This window comes from Myotis nattereri (assembly GCF_964212035.1).
Source record: "Myotis nattereri genome assembly, chromosome: 9".
Classification (NCBI taxonomy): Eukaryota; Metazoa; Chordata; class Mammalia; order Chiroptera; family Vespertilionidae; genus Myotis; species Myotis nattereri.
In genome coordinates this window covers 29,373,374-29,395,432 of record NC_138084.1, presented here as the reverse complement: position 1 = coordinate 29,395,432, position 22,059 = coordinate 29,373,374, and the positions used below count along the sequence as shown (strand labels likewise).

Genomic DNA, 22,059 nt, shown 5'->3' with positions numbered 1-22,059 from the left:
GGTTTTAAATTATGGATAGTAAATATAAATTTGCTTCAAATCACCCTTTTTGGTAATTTTGAATATTTTTGGAGGGAAGCTGGCATTTTGTTTAGATTGTCTTTGTTTTTACTTTGTGTGACTAATGAAGATTACCTGCTCTGAAGAGTAGTGTCAGCTCTGCAGTACTCTTGTTTGTGCGTACTTATGCTGTTATTATCTTAATTCATGGCCTCTTTATACTTTAACTCACTTGCTCATTTTGGGAGGGCAACTTAGTGCTCAAATCAGTAAAGCTTAAAGAGGCCAAATTTATAAAATTTTGCATCTTTCTCTTAAAAATAAAGATCAAAGGCATTGTAATAGAATAGAAACTTTAACATTTTTCCCATTATCTAATGGGTCAGTGCATATATAGCCTTATGTACACTTGCCTCACTTTGGAGACCATTGACTGAAAGCAGGCTTTGAGTTTATATAATCATTTTTAGGTTTTACTCTGATCTGGATTTAGGGTCCCTCCCCCCCCCCCCAAACAAAATGCTGTTCTCTAGTCTTTATCGCCCATTTTTGCCATTTAATCATATTGCCTTCCATATGTCTCTGATTTACCTGCACTATTAGACTTAAATTCCTGGAGGATAAATACCCATGTCTTCAGAGGGTGGGGGCCGTGTACATCATAAGTACACAATAATTAATTGTTGAATAAGTAAATAAATGCTCTTAATTGCCCATGTTCTTTACATTGACATGTGTAATCCTCCCTAAGTTCCTACATGAAAAATGAAGCTGATGTCCTTAATGCTTTAAGACATTATTAGAGGAAACAAATTTGTATCTTTAGAATGAGTCAATTTTCTGTGATGAAAAATCTGTATATAAACAAAGGGTTAATCTTCCTAACATACAAATGGAAAAAGATACACAGTCTACTAGAAAAACAGTAGACTGTGAAAAGGCAGTCCACCAAAGAGAAATTATGAGAGCTAGTCAACATAACGAACAAACTACCAAAACTCCGATTAGCTATGAGGGGCACACAAATGAAAAACAAGGTGTCATATTTTAGCCATCAGATTGGCAGGAATGTACTGGATGTTAATTATAGGATTATTTGTAGAAGTGAAGACTGAAATTAACCTACAGAACTAACAATAGGGAGGTGGTTGAATAAATGATGCTAGATCTATACAATTGAATAATATTCAACTATTACTGACCAGCATAGCTATACATAGTACATGGTTAAGTGAGACAAGCAAGTTGATGAATGCGATCCCATTGTTTTTAAAAAATAAATATTAAGAAAATGACAAAAGCATATATGTATATATACTGTATAATGGTAGATATGTTAGAGTACACAGTAGGTCCTCTGGTTATGTCGGAGATCCGTTCCTATGGTGCGACGTAAGGTGATTTTCTCTGTAAGTCGGAACCCATCTACATAAGCACCTACGTCACTCACATGGAGCACATACACAGCAGTAATGAAGTGAAACAGTTAAAAAAATTTAAAAGAAAGCTAACAATTCCTGACCTTTATTTGTGGTAAATAAATAATAAAAAACATAAAGCACATATGTACATACGTCGAAATGATGGAACTTTTCTTTTTTTATAAATAAATGGGAGATGGTGACATAACCACGAAACGACATACGTAACCTGAGGACTGCCTGTATACATAATGACAAAGGATACCCGAAATTAAATAATAGTATCTCTGGTAATGTAAGATTGGATTATTTGCAAATCACATATCTAACAGAGGACTTTTGTCTAGAATATATAATATAAAGAACTCTCAAAACTTTTTAAGGAAACAAATAGCTCAGTTAAAAAATGGCAATTTTCTTAACTTTTGTCTGAAAAAGTGTACATTTCATCCCTGTTTTGCAGAATATTTTTGCTGGTGTTTCCAGGCTTACAGTATTTTCCTTCAGCTCTTTAAAACTATTGTGCTTTTTTTTGTCTTCTGGCTTGCACTTACTGATGAGAAGTCTGAATTCATTCTTATCTTTGTTTTTGAACATAATGTGTCTTTTTCCTAAGGTTGCTCTTAAGATTATGTCTTTATTTATTTAGTGATTGGATTATGATATACCTTGGTATGAGAATTTGAGGTTTATTCTGCTTGATTTTTTTTTTTTGAGCTTCTAGGAGCTGTGGGTTTGTAGTTTTTCACTAAATTTGGCAGATTTTTGGCTATTGTTTAGTCAAATATTTTAAAATATCTCCCCCTCTTCTTGTGGGACTCAAGCTATACATGTTCAAGAACTTGATTCATTAGGGATCTCTTTAGTGTGTATCTGCCACAACTCCCAAAACAGGCATGGCGACCTTCCTATTTGTAATGTCAATAGCCATGACCTTCCACCTACTATAAGTATTAAGATCTATTTGTGTGCCTTTGCTTTGTCTTATGACAAAACATACATATACTTTGGAATTTTCTAATATTAAGCATCTAATCCTCGTGAAGAGAATGAAGATGAAAATCTTCCCTTGTATTCAACTCTAAGACTCAAAATATTTTAAATTTAATAACATAGATATTGGTGACAGTAGCAAATTCTTCATTATGTAATTGAATGTGACATTAATTCTCTTCCTGTGCTTTGTCAAATTACTCCTACTCTCCAGTGCAGGAATCACAGCCATGGCCCCCACCCTCCAGGATTTGGTCGACATGGAGTCTGTGCACATGAAAACAAAGAACTTGCCAAGGCAAGAGAAGCTCTTCCTCTTATAGAGGACTCTAGTAACTGTGACATTGTAAAAGCTACTCAGTAAGTCTTCCCAGTTCTTTGTTTTACCTTTATGTTCTGTTCAAGTGTAATAATGTATGTGCAGTTCATGGCATCCAGTGTATACCCAGCTCACTTCCTACTCCATTGCTAGTATGTTTGTTATAGCAGCATCAGACCACTTAACGCAGTGTACCTTAGCTGTTTATTACCAGTCTGTCTCATTAGATTGTGAGCAGCTTCTTAGCAAAAGCATGTTTTTTTTTCATCTTTGTAGCCCCATGCTTTTGCACAGTTCCTGCCTTGTATTAGGTGCCCAGTAAATGCTTTTATTGTCTTCTGGCTTGAATGAATGAATCATTTTAAGTGACACTAAAACTAGACCAGTGATGGCGAACCTATGACACGCATGTCAGAGGTGACACGCGAACTCATTATTTTGGTTGACTTTTCTTTGTTAAATGGCATTTAAATATATAAAATAAATATCAAAAATATACATCTTTGTTTTACTATGGTTGCAAATATCAAAAAATTTCTATATGTGACATGGCACCAGAGTTAAGTTAGGGTTTTTCAAAATGCTGACACGCCGAGCTCAAAAGGTTCGCCATCACTGAACTAGCCTCTGAGTCTGAAACACAAATCTGAGTCTTTTAAAATGTACTACAACCAAAATATATAGGTGGGATGGAAAAATACCAGCTCACACCTTTATGGATATTTTAAACATTTATTTATTGAGTACTTTCTGTGTACCTATTGTGTGCTAGAAGAAAGTCAGTAAAGTAGAATTAGGCTTCCTGACCACGTGAAGCATATAGTGGGTTGTTTTGCGTGCACCAAAAATGAAATTATGTTTTGAAAGGAGATCCTTAAGATCTCTAGATATGGGTATTAAATCATTTCTAGCATGTTTATCCTCGTGAATCTCATTGATTATTAACATCCACCCATCTCTTGCCATTGAATATATTTTGAAATATTTTGTCCATCAAGCTACATTGATTTTTAATACATTTTCTTAATAATCAAATATAAATCTGACTATCAGAGCTTCTAATCAGCATGAAAAGAACTAATGTTGCCACACTAACTTGATATAATTGTTGTCAAAAGCAAGGATGTTTGGTGATTAATTAGCCTGTTTGGCCTTAATGTAGACTAATACAGTGGGGCCTTGACTTACGAGTTTAATTCGTTCCGTGACGGAGCTCATAACTCAAATTACTCGTATGTCAAATCTTAAAGTGAACGAGTGAGACACGTGATGCTGGGCTGATGTTGTGGTGTTCACTGTGACGTTCGCTGCGCCAACTAGCGGTGGGGTATCTGAAGCTGGCTCGTAACCCGAATTTTAGCTCGCAACTCAAAGCAAAAAATCGGCCGAGAGATGGCTCGTATCTCAAAAAACTCGTTAGTCGGGACACTCGTAAGTCAAGGCCCCACTGTATATAATTTTTGTTAAAAAATAATTGACAGTTATTTGGATATTCTAAATATTAATTTATATGAATTCTCGAGGCCCTGGGAACCACTACTTTACATGAATATTATTTGATATTGTTTATATTATTATATTTATATGAAGATGAGAATGTTCTTAAGATAAATATTAGCTTTAATTAGAATGGAAACATTTAAATGTTTCTCTGCTACTGGTAAATTTCTATAAGATAAATGTGAAAAATTAGGCTATGCACACAGGAAATTAAAAACTCACATTTTAACCCTGCCAGTGTGGCTCAGTGGTTGAACACTGACCTATGATCCAGGAAGTCACTGTTTGATTCCTGGTCAGGGCACATGCCTGGGTTGCGGGCTCGACCTCAGTCAATGATTTTCTCATATCATTGATGTTTCTATCTTGCTCTTACTCCCTGAAATAAAAATATGTATATTTAAAAAATCTCACATTTTATATCATTCCTAAACTTTCCTTTGAGGTCTTAGACCTTCTTAAGTCATTGTGGGAAGATCTTTAGATAGATGTGGGAAGGCAAAAAAAAAACCCCACAAAAAACAAAAGCTAGCGTGTGTGTGCGTGTGTGTGTGTGTGCGCGTGTATGTGTGTGTTTGTGTTTTCTAAACCACGAAAATCCTCATTAGTGTGTACTCTTATATTTCTCATGTAAAGGGACTATTTTTTCCCTTATGTTAAAGTTGACATTTAAAAGATGAAAAATGTATGTATCATCAACAATTTACTTTTATTAATATTTTCATTTAGCATTGTAAGATAGTTATCTCTATCTTAAAAATGCCATAAAGGCAGATAGATAGGGACACACACACATTTTGGTGAGGTAGAAATGATTTAATTTTATATCGTGCTAAATGTGGTCTGTTGGGACTTAATATTTTTTGTTAAAAGAAATATTGCTAATGAATTATTTTAAAAGTTATTATGGTCTTAAAATATATACTTCTCTCCTGTTTCTCATTCTTATAGTCAATCAATTAAATAACTCTCTTAAACATTCCTCAGGTCCATCCCTCTCTTTAGGCTCTCATTGCCTCTCACCTGTATTTATTGCAAGAGCCTCTAAACTGGTCTTTCAGTCTCTGCTTCACCCTCTGCAAATTAGTTTCCATACTGCCACTAACGCGATCTTCCTTAAAACTCGAGTCTTAGAGCGTTCCTCCTTAAAGCTTGCAGTAGTTTCCCTTTGAACAATAGATGAATTACGAACTTCAAAGCATGGCACAGAAGGCCCAGGCAGTCTCTCCATTCTATCCTCATATTTTACCGTGCTCTTCCATATGCTTTATCCTTCCTCAGTGTTAAATTGCTTCTATTTCTCTGAACATCTGTGCAGTCTCACATCTCTGATTGTTGTACATGCTGTTCCCTCTGCCTGAAATGCCCTCCCTTCAGCCTGCAAAACATAGTTCATAAACCATGGTTCATCCCCTTCAGAATGTCTGATTTCTTCCTTTGCCATACATACCTTATGCTATGTTTACATTTTATTGTTGACTTTATCCCATCCCAAATTTTAGTCTCTCTCCTTAATTGGGAGGTCATTGCATGGGCTTGGTTTTTTGATTCAAGAATTGAGATTATAGTCAGGAATCAGCACCATACATTCCTGGCATATAGTGGAGAATCTAATGAAACTTATTGAAGGAGGGCAAATGTGAATGTTAAAGTTTATTTAAGAAAATCAAGTTCAACTCCAAATGGATGTTGTTTGGCTTTACAATATGGCCTCTTGATATGTATCTTTGTTAATGTATTTCTGTGTTGACTGAAAGATGAGATAAAACCTGGTAAAAGAAAGAAATTTTGATATTTGAAATTATTTTAATGGTATCAATTATGTCCTTTTTTTTCTTATTTGAGATACGGGATTTTTGAACGATGTAAAGAATTGGTAGAAGCAGGATATGATGTCAGGCAACCAGACAAAGAAAATGTGTCGCTTCTTCATTGGGCTGCTATTAACAACAGACTGGATCTTGTAAAGTAAGATGGGATATATGTGTATTAATTGTGTATTTATAATTCTAGACCTCTCCTTCATTTGTGTTTTCTTCAAGTGCAACTTTTAATGTTGAAGCATCCATAGTCCTTTATTGTAAATGAATACCTGAAACTGTGCCACACATCAGTTATCTGAGCGTTGAAAAGGACCGTGGAGATCATCCAGTCCAGGGGTGTCATTGGCTCAAAAAGGAAAATTGAAGACAAAGCCACAGGGCCCATTATAAAGATAAAGTTCAGGCAATGTAATTGAACATTGTTTTTAAAAGAAAAAGTGTAAGATAAACTTTCTCCGGATAGAACAGAAAGTTTCATTCAGGTAGTATAGAAGAAACATTGAAATATTTTACATTGCTTAATAATGCCAGGGGGAATGGATGAATAGGGGAATAATTTAACCTTTTTTAAAAGCTAAATGTGCAATACATTTTTAAGTAGGCATGTATTGGATTGTAGAAAATACTTTCTCTTCGTAAAGCAATACTGCCTTACCATTATTTTTTATTTTATACCTTAGCATGTAAAATATATGTATGTATGTGAATTACATGTAATTGTATTATATATATTAAATTTTGGAGGTTTGAGAAAATAAAACTATACTAAAGTTTAAAATAAATACACATACAGATGAACCCCTCTTCTGTGAAAATAAACTGATGCGTTGTTTGATAATGATATGCGAAGCTCAACTTTGAGATAATGAGACTAATTCCTGTAAACCACAGAAGAAAATGTCTCTTTGCCTTACAGATTCACTTATTCAATGTATCATATCTGTGTCTCCAAATAGAAAGCAAAACATTCAGAATGTCTAACTTTTCTAAAAGGATTTTGAATTATTTTTTACTATTTTTAAAATTCATTCCCAGATAGTAATTCTAATCTTAAGCTGTTTAAAGTGATATAATTTCACTTTTTCTTTCAATTTAAGTAGCATATCTGTGTGATCCTGAACCTTTTACATATAAACCTTTCAGAGTGTTGTGGTAGTTAGAATATGCAGAATAGTTATCACATGCTCAGTATGTAAGTTATAATGAATGCTCATGACACCAGGAGTAATTACTTATATGCTATGAATATTTCACTAGGGTTCTGTTTGATGCTGTTGTGTGAATCTTTCAGATTTCTGTTGATCTGTGAGGTTTTAGGGAGGGTTCTTATAATTTCTGTTTTCCAATACATTTATTACTAAGAATAAAGTTTTCTTTCTCAATATGAATTTTAAGTTTTAAATCTGTTTATCTATGTCTGTTTTTAACAGGTTTTATATTTCAAAAGGTGCTGTGGTTGATCAGTTGGGTGGAGATTTAAATTCAACTCCTCTTCACTGGGCCATCAGGTAAAGGTTTTTTTGTACACTGACATTGCTATTCAAAGTCAAGTGACTTAAGTTTATTTTCTGAACATTAATGATCAGCATTTTCCACTAGAATTTTCTGGGATTCTCTTCTGTGCTATCCAGTATGGTAGCCACTAGCCATATGTGAAATATGAAATGGGGCTAATGTAACTAAGGAATTGAATTTTAAATTTAATTTAAAATTTATTTTATTTAATTTTAACTAATATGAAATCAAATAGCCTCATGTAGCTATTAGCCATCATATTGGAAACTGCAGTTAGAGACCATTTGAAGGGCTTTCTTTCCTCCCCCCTTCATTAAACAAACAAACAAACAAACAAATGTAGCTTTAAGGAGTTTCCAAAGACAGATGTTTTTTGTGTTTAACTTGGGCCTCCAATGTGATGCTCAAACTCAAATGTGTGTCTTATACTTTCTTTTATGTAATCAAAATACATACATTTTGTACTTGATCACATGGTTAAAAGTGGTAGTTTAGTGAACTATAAATCAATTTTTTTTCCTCTGGTAAATATTAGCTATCTGAAGCTGAAGTTAATAGGCCTGTCTAAATACCTAACAATTTCTTAATTTTTCATCTTAACTCCATTCTGTATGGTTGATGGGGTTGACATGAACCTGAAACTAAAGTGAATAATTGTTCATTTAAGGCAAGGTATTGAATCTTTTCTCCATAGCCAATAAATTTGAAGAATCTAGGGTGAACTCATCCACATGTAAGCTTCATGTGGAAAATGATCCATATTCAGGTGTAAAAATATCTAGTTCCTAAGAATAATATTACAGTATACCAGCAGACTGAATGTTATATTGCAGGGTATCTGGCTCATGATTATTTTAAAGTAGCAACAGTGAAGTCTAACTGGTTTTAAAGTTTACATTTTTAGCATTAGTCCTGTAATATTATTATTTATACATGGTAGCAACAAAGGTTTAAGGTAGATTGGGAGGTTATTAAGGTTATTACCTGCCCTCAAGAAGGACTGTCCAGATAGTTCTAAGTGTGGAACACCTAAGTAAAGGACATTTAGAAAATCTCCAGAGTTTTAAAAACCTTATTGTTAGGAAATACTTTTTATATCTAACTAAAATCTCTCATTTCTCAGGGATATCAATTTCTCCCTGAATTTTTTATTTTTATTTTTTGCTACAGAAATACAGTATACTTTTTATTCTTTATTTACAGACAAGGACATTTACCCATGGTCATATTATTACTGCAGTATGGTGCAGACCCCACCCTCATCGATGGAGAAGGATTCAGCAGCATCCACCTGGCAGTATTATTTCAACACATGCCCATTATAGCCTATCTCATCTCAAAGGGACAGGTATATCTTGAAACATATCTTATACTATAGCTATTATAAATTTGAAGAGATTGAGAAGATGATTAGTAGTCTGTTCTCATTTTTAAAGTATAAGTGAAAAATATCTAGATATTCAAATATTAGCCTCAGTAGGTCTAGCTGTTGAATATTCTTTTCTAGCTTCATTGGAGCAAAAAGGACAGGTCATTTAGCTCAGTAATATGTAATAGATGTTTTTAAGCTTGTAAGCCAGTAATAGTTTTCCTTATGATTCTTGCAGAGATTTTCAAAAACATGACTTCAAAGCCTATATTTTTCTTCTGGCTGAATGTAGAAATGGTAATCAGATCACTGAATTAACCCATCATTGCTTTCATTGTTTGAGTCTAAATGGGAGACCAATTTGAATGTGTGCTTCTTATTGTTCTCTAAAGTAATTCCATGAAAAATGACTTGCCTTAAGAGGCATCCATTTATGGCACAGGTTAAATTATAGGTTATTGGCAGTGGGAGTGTCACTGTCAGCTATATTTGTCTGGGATATGCTTTCTCTTAGCAAAGTAGTTTATGTATTAGCAGACTCGCCTATAACAGGCGTGGACACATGTTTGCACAAATGCTGTGGAATGACTATGCTCTCTGTAAATGAGCACTTTCTCTCAGACTTAGCCAGTTGAAGTAGAATAGTTATAACCTCCTTGGGCTCACTTTGGAAATATGTTTGAGGAGGAATCCTTCCTGCTTCTCTTTGGGTTCCTTCCCATGTTGTACTCCTCCAAGGCCCATAAAGACCTTCAATAATTGAGACTCTTTCTTTGGCTTGGTTGGAACCATTATTGTATACCTCGAACCTGGGCCCATTGTATTAAAAGGAGGTATGATTTCTTTTTTCTTTTTGTTATATTCTAGAAAAATAGAAAAGAATTTTTCATGTGTTACCTTTTAAAACATAATATGATAAAAGAAAATACAATCAGAAGATAGTTGTTCACTATTACTGTTACGTGTTTAAGTAGAGACTGAATGACTTTGTGTAAAAGGTGATAGTACCGGTGAATGTACTACCAGTTAAGGTCTAAAACTAGATGACTTCTAGGGTCTTTGCTTCTAAAGTCTCTTATATTTGATGGTGATTATTATTTCTCTCTTTCCCTTAGCTCTCTTCCATTCATATTATATAACACTTTGAATCACATATTCAGATATACCTTTTAAAAATATTTTCTATAAATCAATGAACTTTTATCCTATGGCTGTGAAGCAGAACATTCTTTTATTAAATGATACTTGAACCCTCCTTATAGACACAGTGGTAGTGCTAATGCATTGAAGAGATACCTCTATTAAGAAAAAAAAGAGAATTTTGACTGTGTCTGCAGTTAAGCTGATTGACCCTTCTTTTTGAACAGAGTGTGAATATGACAGATTTAAATGGGCAGACACCTCTCATGCTATCAGCTCACAAAGTACTTGGGTAAGTGAGTTTAATTGAATTGCCTCATTCTGATTCTTGCTTCTGACCATTTCTTTTTTTGTGTATATAACTTTAAGTATCTTAATCTATATGAAATGATAGTACATTCTGAAGAATAAAATAAGATTTTCCCCTCTGTGATTGTGATATGGACTTTTTATGTAGTTATATTTAGAAAAGCACTATTGAAATAATTTTCTCTTTTCTGATAGCTTAGGGGAAGAGTTTGAAAGCTACTATAAGAAAACTAGAGGCGTGGTGCACAAAATTCATGCACGGGTAGGGTCCCTAGGCCTGGCCGGCGATCAGGGCCAATCAGGGCCTTCCTTCCCTTGGCTGCTGGCTGCTGGCTGGGGCCTTCCTTTGTTCCGTGCCATGCCCTGGTGGTCAGTGCACGTCATAGCAAGCGTTTGAACTCCTGGTTGGTCAAACTCCTGAGGGGACAATTTGCATATTAGCCTTTTATTATATAGGATAATTTCTTTATAGAACAGATAGAGATTCCATAGCATATATTTATTATTTTTTAAATAAATCTTTATTGTTGAAAGTATTACATATGTCCCTTTTATTTTTCTCCATTGCCCTCTTCAACCCCTCTCCCCCACAAGCCTTCACCACCCACTGTCTGTGTCTATGGGTTTTGCATATATGCATATGAGTTCATTGGTTGTTCATTGGTTGATTTCTCCCCCACCTCTGCCCTCCCCTGATAGCATATACTTATTAACATGACTTACGTTTCTTATTATGCATTTTTTAAAAATGGCAATGGGGGGGGGGAATTCAGGACATCTGTAATATTGTCAACAATAAAAATATATATGCATAACAAAGACAAGTTTAAATGTTCTCATAATTTGAAATCTAGATGATAAATCTGCTTTGCAGAACACAATGAATGTTGAGGATCTCCAACATTGATGACTGCTCAGAAAATATTAATTGTAACTGACCTATGGAAATAGTGTATATGTTCACATCAAGTACTTGCATATTTAAGTTTTTCTGTGTATTTCTTTTATAAACACATGATTAATGACCAGCATATAGTCCATCTTCTGTGTTTTTTCTCTCAAATATATGCTTTAGTTTTCACTTTGTCAGTTTATTTCCAAGGTTATGCTCAATTTCTGATTTTGATTTTACTTTAGACTTTTTTTCTAGGAACAGAGTTAGTTCTGATGTCATTTCCTTTTCATTCATAGAGTGGTGGGGTAGTGGTAGAATTTTATTAGAAAGCTTTTTGTCATCTTTGCCGATAACTCTGAAGTCAGATACAGTGTTTACAGATCTCGGTAGAATAAGTTAAGTAGAATATTATTTTATTAAAAGAATCTCAAGTAGTCATGAAGGTCAGGGAGGTATTGATGATAAAACAATATTTATTGAATTCTGCCTTTTAGTCCATAACTTTCTAAGATAAACACATATTTTAGAATATTATTTATACCCAACTTTATTTAATAATAGGTTAGAAGGAAAATGTGAAGTTAGCTTTTGATTTATCTCCTCAAATATAGTATTGTACATTTAATTTTTAATTAGATGAATAACATAGAATTTTATATTGGCCAAAGTTAAATGTATAATTTAAAAGAAAATGTTAATAAAATAACAGCATGAAAGTAAAAGTTTGAAAAACAAAAGTAGTTATTTCATTGTATTGATGTGAAAATTATATTTTCTATATAGTCACACAATAGATATCTTTTTGAGGGGCATGTGCTTCTCTTCTATTAGCAACTACAATAGAACTCTGTACAAAGAAGGTACTTAGTTTTCAGAATTTTGATTTGTTAATTGATATATTAGCTTAAAAGATTGGTTATTTACATTTTCCCCTCAAATCATTCATCTCTCTAATACCCCTTGGTATTTTATTGTTTTGAAACAGGCCAGAACCAACTGGATTTCTTTTAAAGTTTAATCCTTCTCTCAATGTGGTTGATAAAATACACCAAAACACCCCACTTCACTGGGCAGTGGCAGCAGGAAATGTTACTGCAGTTGATAAACTTTTGGAAGCTGGTTCTAGCCTGGATATCCGAAATGTTAAGGTATGACCAGGTATTTATCTCCCTTAGTTTATTATATCTTCAGTTAGAAGATTGATAAATTAACATAAAGGTAAGCTATACATATGACTTCAGTTATTACAGGATAGATGTAAATAATAATAGCTGGCTAACAAATATGTTAAGTCTATGAATCTGATGAGGTTTTTAAAAAATGCTCTACATTACTAATCATCAGAGACATGCAAATTAAAACCACAATGAGATATCACCTCACACCTGCCGTAATGGCTATCATCAATAAATCAACAAACAACAAGTGTTGGCAAGGATGTGGAGAAAAGGGAACCCTCTTGCATTCGTGTTGGGAATGCAGACTGGTACAGCCATTGTGGAAAACAGTAGGGAGTTTCCTCAAATAATTAAAAATGGAACTGTTTTTTGACCCAGTGATCTCACTTTAGGGGATATATTTTAAGATCCCACTTCTGAGAATATAACCTAAGAATGTGAAACACTAATTCAAAAGAATAAATGTACCCCTCTGTTCATTGCAGTGTTATTTACAATAGCCAAGATCTGGAAACAGCCCAAGTGCCCATCTGTAGATGAATAGGTAAAAAAGCTGTGGTATATTTATACAATGTAATACTATGCAGCCATGGGAAAGAAGGAACTCTTACCTTTTGCAACAGCATGGATGGATCTAAAGATTATTAGGCTAAGTGAAACGAGCCAGTCAGAGAAAGACAAATAGCATATGATCTCACTTATATGTGGAATCTAATAACAAAATAAACTCATGAACAAAATAGAAACAGAGGTATGGCCCTACCCAGTTTGGCTCAGCGGATCGAGTGTCAGCCTGCAGACTGAAGGGTCCCAGATTTGGTTCTGGTCAAGGGCACATGCCTGGATTGTGGGCTCGATTCCCAGTGGGGAGCATGCAGGAGGCAGCCAACCAATGATTCTCTCTCATTGTTGATGTTTCTCTCTCTCCCTCTCCCTTCTTCTCTGAAATCAATAAAAATGTGTATATATATAAAAAAAGAAACAGAGGCATGGATATACATGAGACAGACTGATAGCTGTTAGGGAGAAGTAGGGTGGGGGAACTGGATAAAAGAAGGTGAAGGGATTAGCCAAAAAGTATGTATATATAACACAGAGACACAGGCAACAGGGTGGTGACAAGCAGAGGGAAAGTGGGGTGGAGACCAGGTGGAGATGGGCAAGGAGCAGGGGAATGGGGATGGAAAGAGACTTTGCTTGGGGCACAGGATGCAGTGTGCTGATGATGTTTTATTGAGTTGTACATTTGAAACCTGTATGGTTTTGTGAACTATTGTCACCCCAATAAATTCAATTTAAAAAAAAAAATGGAATCATACAATAAAAAAAAAAAGTCTAGTACCCATGCTATATAAAATATGTGATTGAGCCCTAGCCGGTTTGGATATTATAGAGTGTTGGCCTGGGGACTGAAGAGTCCCAGGTTCGATTCCGGTTAAGGGCATGTACCTTGGTTGCAGGCATATCCCCAGTAGGGGGTGTGCAGGAGGCAGCTGATCGATGCTTCTCTCTTATCGATGTTTCTAACTCTCTATCCCTCTCCCTTCCTCTCTGTAAAAAGTCAATAAAATATTTAAAAAAATGTGATTGAACTTTTTTTTTCTTTTTTTAGGGAGAAACACCTCTTGAGATGGCTCTACAAAGTAAAAATCGGCTCATTATTCACATGCTAAAAACAGAAGCCAAAATGAGAGCTAACAAAAAGTTCAGACTTTGGAGGTGGCTACAGAAATGCGAGGTAACTATACTTTCAGAATGATTCTAAATTAACTAACACCAGATTTCTATGGAGAGGGTCATCATGAATACTACACCTATTTTGCATTTAGGTATTTGAGGGAGAGAGAAATAAATAATGGTTTATTTATTTTAGTCTCCTTTGCCAACTCCTTTGCTTTTCCCCCACCTCATACAGTAGGGTGCCCCAGGACTTTGTCCTTGGACTTCTTTTATTTGTATTCATTCATTCCTTTAGTGATTTCATGCATTTACATGGCTTTGAATGCCATCTATATACAGTATTGGTAACTCCCAATGTTTTCACTAGTTCAGACCTTTCCAGACTCGTATCTCCCAGTTACCTGTATAACTTATCCAGTTCAGTGTCTGATAGGCATCTCCATACAACATCCAAAACTGAAATCCTCATCTTCTCCCCACCCCTCCCTAATTATTCCATTCATAGCCTTCCACAGCTCTGTACATGGCAACTCCAGCTTTCCAATCACCTGTGCCTTTTCTCAGTCATAACATGTATCTAGGCCATTAGAAAAAGGTATAGGCTACTCTGCCCTCAGTTTATATCCATTAATGCCTGCTCACCATTCCACCAATGGCATTTTGGTCTAGCCACCATTATCTTTCATATAAATTATTGCAGTTGTCTGACTCACCTCTAGTCTGTTCTCAACAGAGCAGCCAGATGAATCTTTTAAAATGTATGTCAGATCCTATCATTTATCTGCTCAGAATCCTACATTTCTTCCTTTCTCTCAGAATAAAAGCCAAAGTCCTTACAAGGCTCCAAAGTCCTTACAAGGGCTGGAGCTTTTTATGTATTATAAAATTCTCTTAGTACATTTGTCTGTTTTTCCCTGCTAGAATTTAAACTTCATGAGAGAAAGACCTTAAATTCATTGATGTATCTGAGGTGCTTAGAATAGTGCCTACATACACAGGGTGGGGCAAAAGTAGATTTACAGTTGTGAATACACAAAACACAGAGTTTAATTTTGTATTATTTATTAACTAGAGGCCTGGTGCACAAAAATTTGTGCACTCGGGGTGGGGGAGAGTCCCTCAGCCCGGCCTGTGCCCTCTCACAGTCTGGGGCCCCTCAAGGGATGACCACCTGCTGGCTTAGGCCTGCTTCCCGGGGGATCGGGCCTAAGCTGGCAGTCAGACATCCCTCTGGCAGCCCGGGAGCCCTCGGGGGATGTCCACTTGCCAGCGGGGAGCAGTCCTAAGCTGCAGTTGGACATCCTTAGCGCTGCTGAGGAGGCAGGAGAGGCTCCCACCACCACCGCTGTGCTGGTAGCCATCAGCCTGGCTTGTGGCTGAGCAGAGCTCCCCCTGTGGGAATGCACTGACCACCAGGGGGCAGCTCCTGCATTGAGTGTCTGCCCCCTGGTGGTCAGTGTGTGTCATAGTGACCAGTCATTCCCAGTGGTTCTGCTATTAGGGTCAATTTGCATATTACCCTTTTATTAAATAGAATTATTGTATTTTCCATATTACCCTTTTATTAAATAGGATTATTGTATTTCCCATACGAACAACTGTAAACCTACTTTTGCCCCACCCTGTATATGCTCTGGAATAATTGTTGAATAAATGAATAGTGTGGCTCATTTATGAGTGTTACATCTGGAGTTAAAATTTTGAGTTCCATATTTAATTCTTATTTCTGTTCTGAAGTTAAATTGCTTGTAGATTTTAAGTTTACCTTTTTTGTCTAAAAATTAAATTTGCTCATTTGGTGTTATGCAATCTAATTTGGAAAAATTTTAAAGATTTGATATCATTTGAAATTATCCATTCTTAGAATATGGCTCAGAGAAGTAAAAATTGAAGAAGATAGGGCAGAATATATTTTCTCTGTTTGCTGCCAAGGTCATGCATTGTAAAAATGTGGTGCCAGCTTCAGTGCAGGTAGCCACACTGTTGGTTCATAGGCTTTCATTCTTTTGACTTTGCGAGGACATGTTTCAGTCTCTGGCCGCTGTGTGACATTGACACCAAGAATGACTCCAGTCTTGAAACTCCTCCCTGGCTTCTGGGGAACCTTTCTTTCTCCTGGTTCTCATCCTGCATTTCTGATCGCACTGGTCACTCTTTCTTAGTTACCTCCGAGGACTTAGCTTTTTCTCCTTAATTATTTGTGTTGGCCAAGATTCTCCCCCTTTGTACCTGCACACAGTCCTTGGAATGTTGTTCATTCATGACTTTACCCCCTATATGCTGATAAGTCCAGGTTTCCTCCTGAGTGGTAGACCTGCTTTTCTGACTGCCTCCTGAATATCCACTAGGTGTCCACATTCATCTAAAATTCCACATGTGCTAAGCTAAACTCATCTTTTCTGAAAACTTGTTCCTTCTCACCCTCTTTATTAGGGAATGGCACCATCTGGTGCCCAGATTGGAACTCTTATATTCTCCTCATTAAATCTTGGGTGTATTGATTTTTGTGTGGCCTTTTTGTCTTGGTTTATGCTTTCTGGCATATAATATTGTTTGAAAGAAATTATTGCTTTTCTAAATGTCAGCTATCATGAACACTTTTCTAAACGACCACCATTTCTTGACGGAGAGGAAAGCAAAACAAAATATGTGTAAGTAACATTTTATAAAATGTAAGGCTTTTGAAAGATTGTTTCCAAGATTTGTAATTTCTCAAACATCAGATTTATCAATCAGCAATTTTGAAGGAAAACTCTGTTCTGCTATTGTATTACTTGTTATTATATGTTTAAGAAGTAGCTCTGCTGATGAACTAATTATTATTAGATACTTAGGAGGTAAAATCCATAAAGTTCTAAAACTCTGAATCTCTTAATAGCTCTTCCTGCTGCTGATGCTTTCTGTGATTACCATGTGGGCTGTTGGATACATACTGGACTTCAATTCAGATTCTTGGCTTTTAAAAGGATGTCTTCTAATAACATTGCTTTTTCTGACATCTTTGTTTCCAAGGTGTGTATATTAGTCTTTGCAAGGCTGATTATTGCATTCCAATTTGATTGCTTATTTCTATTATTGACTAGCTGAAATTACAGGTTTTTATTGAGCTCTGTTACTTATCACATAGAAACATCCTCAGGGTTGCTGGGAAGGAAGGACTTTGGTAGCATGTGCTTGGACTGAAAGCTAATTGGTCAACACAATAATTTAATTGAATTGACAACTAGTTGAAAATAAATATCCTAGCTCACTTTTTGAAATGGTAATTTTGGTGAGTAATGGGGAGATTTTTTTAACTAATTTGCATCTTGAAGCATTTTTGCCTATTTTTCAGAAATTTTGCTTTTTTCTTTTCTAAATCTAAATTCATTTTGAACTAATTATTTTTGTTCTTAATGTTATTTGGTGGAAACAACCTAGTTAAATTACAGGAGGTTATAAAATAGTAACTATGGTGTGGTTCTATTTTTAGGAAAATATTTATACACTAGAGGCCCAATGCACGAAATTTGTGCAAGGGCCTTGGCCCCCTGTTGCCGCAGTGGCCGCCTCTGCCTCGTCCCCCGCCCACTGCGGCTTTGTCCGGAAGGAAGGATGTCTGGAAGGATGTCCGGTCTAATTAGCATATTATTCATTTATTATTATAGATGGTTCCATATAGTCATTGGTTAAGAGTCAGATTCATATAGCAGGCCAATCTTGAACAAGTTGCTTTACCTTTCTGTGCCTCAATTTTTCCGTGTATAAAATGAGGATAATAATTTTGACAATGCCTGTCTCATGGTCAACACACATTCAATGGTTAGAATCATGGCTGACACGCAATGCTGAATAATTTTGTCACACACTCATCTCTTTTACCCTTTCCAGTTTCTCACGTTGAATAATGGCTATCATCCTTGGATTAATGCCATTCTCAATTCTTCCCTTCTCTTCACTTCCCACATCCAGCTCATTACCAAGTCCTTCTTGCTCAGCCTACATTGGATCTTCTCTCTGCATCTCCACAACTGGCACCCTCGGTCAAACCTAACTGGCCTCCTGACTCCAACTCTTATTCTCCCCCCACCGCCCCGCCCCCCCCCCCCCCCCCCCCCAGCTCATCCCCACTTAGCAATCAGTATAGTCTTTTAAAAAGGCAGATTAGGTTCTGTCTTTTTTCCCTGCTTAAAGCCCTCCATGGGCTTTCCTTCTACTCAGAATAAAATCAAAACTCCTTGCCTAGGAGGTATTATGTGATTCATTTCCTCCCCTCTGACTTCATCTCCTTCCTTCATTGTCTCTACCCTTCTTTCTGGTTTTAGAACACATCAAACTCCTCTCACCCTGGGCCTTGGCTTTCACTTGGTCTCTGTCTGACATGTTCTGATTGCATAGCTGGAGATGTCTCATTCAGGCCCAAGTTCCAATACCACCTCCTTAGTGAGGCCTTCCGATTCCCCATTTGTTTTCTTCATAGCACTTAACCACTGTTTCCTGGAATGCAAGGCCCATACAAGTAGGAAACCTCTCCTGAGTGAAAGAAAACTGTAATGATGATCCATAGGAAAAGACCTTAAAGTAAATAGTGTTGCTCTCTTCAGGGTGTGATCATGAGATTCCTCTGCCCTTCTTATGCCTGCCAGCTTTTTCTGGAATAAGCATATGCTACTTTGTCATAAGAAAAAACAGAGTATTAGAGGAATCTTACCATTTAGGATTCTCTGTCACTCAAGAGCAGGACAGTTGGCTGGAAGTGAATTAGAATTTAAACATAAAGTAAAAGCTCAAATTTATGGAAAATAGTGAAGTTTCTAAATTGTCTGCTATTCAGAAAACTTATAACTTAGAAATAGTCATTCATTTTTCACTAAGTGGATTGACTCAGTCTCCAAACAAAATTTAAGCCAAATCACCAGGTATCATAATCATCACTTTTTTGTTTTTCCAGAGAGAAAGCAAGGGTAGTATTTACTGATCTTGGATAGGGGTATTTGAAATTTTGTTTATTTTAATAAAAACCCAAATTATAAAAAAGTATATGAAGACTTTTGTTTTTGATAAGTGAGTTGAGGGCTTCATATGCCAGGCTTGACATATTAACACAATTCAAATGGGAGACAAATGCATATGGCCACTTTATCCATACTGCTTTTATTTCTCTCACAAATTGTAGAGCCCAATTTCGTGGAGGTAAGCAGCTGCAAACTTCTACTATTATTAGGCTCCAGGGGCAGTTGCTTATTGATCCAGGCTGCTATGTGATGCCTGTCAGAAGTAAACAGTCTTTTACAAATGAGATAGTTCACTGTACTACTTAATTAGTTCAAACACATTTTTGCTGCACAATCTCAGTCAGGTCATGCCCTGGAGGTTACATGGGCTCCATATGGCCTATTCTGGCAGCATATTAGGTTTGGGATTTTAGTTCTCAAATATTTTATCATAATATCCTAATGATCTTGATAGCTTTTAAAAAACCGTTTTCATGCCTGTCATCAACTGTTGTCTTTTCCTCCTATAAATTTAAAAACAGGTCCAGGTAAACGATATTCATGCATAGATTTACTATATTGAGTATGTAATGTGAAAGACAGATTTATTTATTTTTTTATTTTGAAACTACCATATTAACATTTGAGTAAGTTTTGTGTGGACTTCCAAGCTTCTTGTTATATCCAAGTGAGATGGTTGGTGTTCTGATGACTAGTGCCACTTTTAATCTTTATGTATCTTTTTATGTCCAGTGGCTGCTTCTCAAGCTGTTGTGGGATGAAAGGGATGTATGTTTCAGAAATAGCCTGCAAGCCTCTAGAACAGCGGTTCTCAACCTGTGGGTCGCTACCATTGGAAAACACATATAACATATCAGATATTTACATTACGATTCATAACAGTAGCAAAATTACAGTTATGCAGTAGCAACGAAAATAATTTTATGGTTGGGGGTCACCACAACATGAGGAACTATATTAAAGGGTCACTGCATTAGGAAGGTTGAGAACCACTGCTCTAGAAGAAAGCTTGTCAGATGGGAAGGTGAATCTCCAAGTATTTAAAATTTGCATTTTGGATTATTTGTACATATGATTGTGACCACCCCCAAAATAAATACAAATATGATATGTCTCAATAGAAATAAAAGAATCATTGAAAATATAAAGTGATTGGGGATGAAGTAATGTGTAAGTTAGCTGTAAGAACGAGAACATTTACTTCTTGAGAGCCCTTGTGCTTCAGTTTTCTCATGAGTAAAACGGTGGATGCTAATGCATAGCTCATTACCTTGTGGAAAGTGGCACATGGTAAGCGGTAAGTGAAAGCTGTTGTTGGTATTTAAGGGAATCATTATTATCACTGTTACTATTTAATGGAATTTAGAACTAAAATTAATGTGAGTCATACTTGTTTTCACTAATACCTCCTGTGTATCTTTTTCTCTTTTAGGTTCTTGTTTGGGTATAAGTGCCTTGTGTACTTACCAACGGTCTTTCTGCTAAGTTCCATTTTTTGGATATTTGTGACTTGGTTCATCTTATTCTTCCCTCATATCCTTCAAGCTTAAATTTAAATGCCTATCTCTTTTTGCCTTTAAAAAATAGTAATGCCATTGTTAGAAATATAGATGTTAGACTAGATCCAGGGAATGCAATTAATATTTGTATTCAGTTAGTGATTTTAGTTGAATATGTTTAGTGTTGAAAATCTACTCAACTTTGAAAATAATCTCAGAGCACACAATGGAAACAGTAGGTGTCTAGTATTTATTACTCATTGGAAGGAAACAGTAGAATGAAATATTATTTTATTTGGGTCCATAAAATATTATTGTATTGCATTGAGTTTCTCTTCAAGGTCAGATGGATCTTTTAACTTGGTCAGCGGTTATAGTTATTAATAAATCTTCTGGGTACCAAGGTGGCCTACATGGAGGGATTTGGGGGAAATGTGGCCTCCTCAGCAGTGGCCAATACAGTGTTATTAACCTAGGTGGTGAATCTTAGTCCACAATAAAAATAAGTATACATTGCTACCCAAAACATATGTGAAGCAAACATTTCAGAAAATGGTATTCCTAATATGTGTTTTACTCTGAAATTTTATTTTATCCTATTAGATTTCTTTTTAAAAAACATGCTGGTCACAGCCCACTTAATTCTTTCATGGCCTGCTAATGGATGGCAGCCCATGGTTTACAAACAACAACAACAAAACTCACCTAACAAGTAGGTTTATCACTTGAAGAGCAGGGCTCAGACCAAGTCCAGCGTAGGGGTGTGCTGTGCTTTTAGGGTTGACCAAAATCTAGTCACCTAGAAGTAGGAACAGGGATTACTTCTTAGTTTATAGCTATTTATAGCTCCCAGTACGAGGGAGGCATTTCCTCCAATTTTCCATCTTCCTACTTCTTTCCAGTATCCCTTATTCCCTTCCAAGGATTCTAGAAACCCATTATAAACTTGTTTTCCTTACAGGTAGGAGAAGGAATGTGGTGAATAGAAATGTACCTTTAAGCATATTCCTTTAACTTCTCTGTTATTTCTATTTCTGGTAATGGCATTTTAAAAAGAAAGAGTAGTACTTATGGGAGAGATTCATACACTCAAATTTAAGAATATTTTTTCATTTGTAAAGTGAGAGGCATATGAACTCTTAGAGTGTATACATCTACTTTCATTATAGCACGTTTCTACTTTAATGGTGCTTCTTATTTCTGAGCATTATTGCTAATATTTTTCAGATTCCTTTAATCTAAATGAATGGTACAGCATACCATGGAGTTCATTTGACTTTATTAATTTAACCTTTGTCTCATAATTACTGATTTGGGGGCAGCTTTTTAAGCACTAACCTTATTGCCACCATTTAATGAAAGCTTAGATGATATCATTATGTGATATAAAAATAATTAAATTTACACATAACCATCAAGTAACA

At 35.8% G+C, this 22,059-nt stretch overlaps 1 protein-coding gene across 2 annotated transcripts in view; it reads left to right on the top strand.

Annotated features, from left to right (window-relative positions):
- The window catches only part of ZDHHC13 (zDHHC palmitoyltransferase 13), a 43,804-nt gene that overhangs the window by 4,718 nt on the left and 17,027 nt on the right, over positions 1-22,059 (top strand). Inside the window, exons 2-10 of one of the 2 annotated variants that reach the window (XM_081098097.1) lie at positions 2,629-2,774; positions 6,079-6,201; positions 7,487-7,564; positions 8,775-8,919; positions 10,308-10,372; positions 12,270-12,432; positions 14,075-14,200; positions 17,021-17,154; positions 20,569-20,669. In XM_081098097.1, the coding sequence (XP_080954223.1) occupies positions 2,629-2,774; positions 6,079-6,201; positions 7,487-7,564; positions 8,775-8,919; positions 10,308-10,372; positions 12,270-12,432; positions 14,075-14,200; positions 17,021-17,154; positions 20,569-20,669 (1,081 nt within the window). Of the gene's footprint in view, positions 1-2,628; positions 2,775-6,078; positions 6,202-7,486; positions 7,565-8,774; positions 8,920-10,307; positions 10,373-12,269; positions 12,433-14,074; positions 14,201-17,020; positions 17,155-20,568; positions 20,670-22,059 lie in introns of those variants that run through there. The other variant, XM_081098098.1, reaches the window with a different exon arrangement.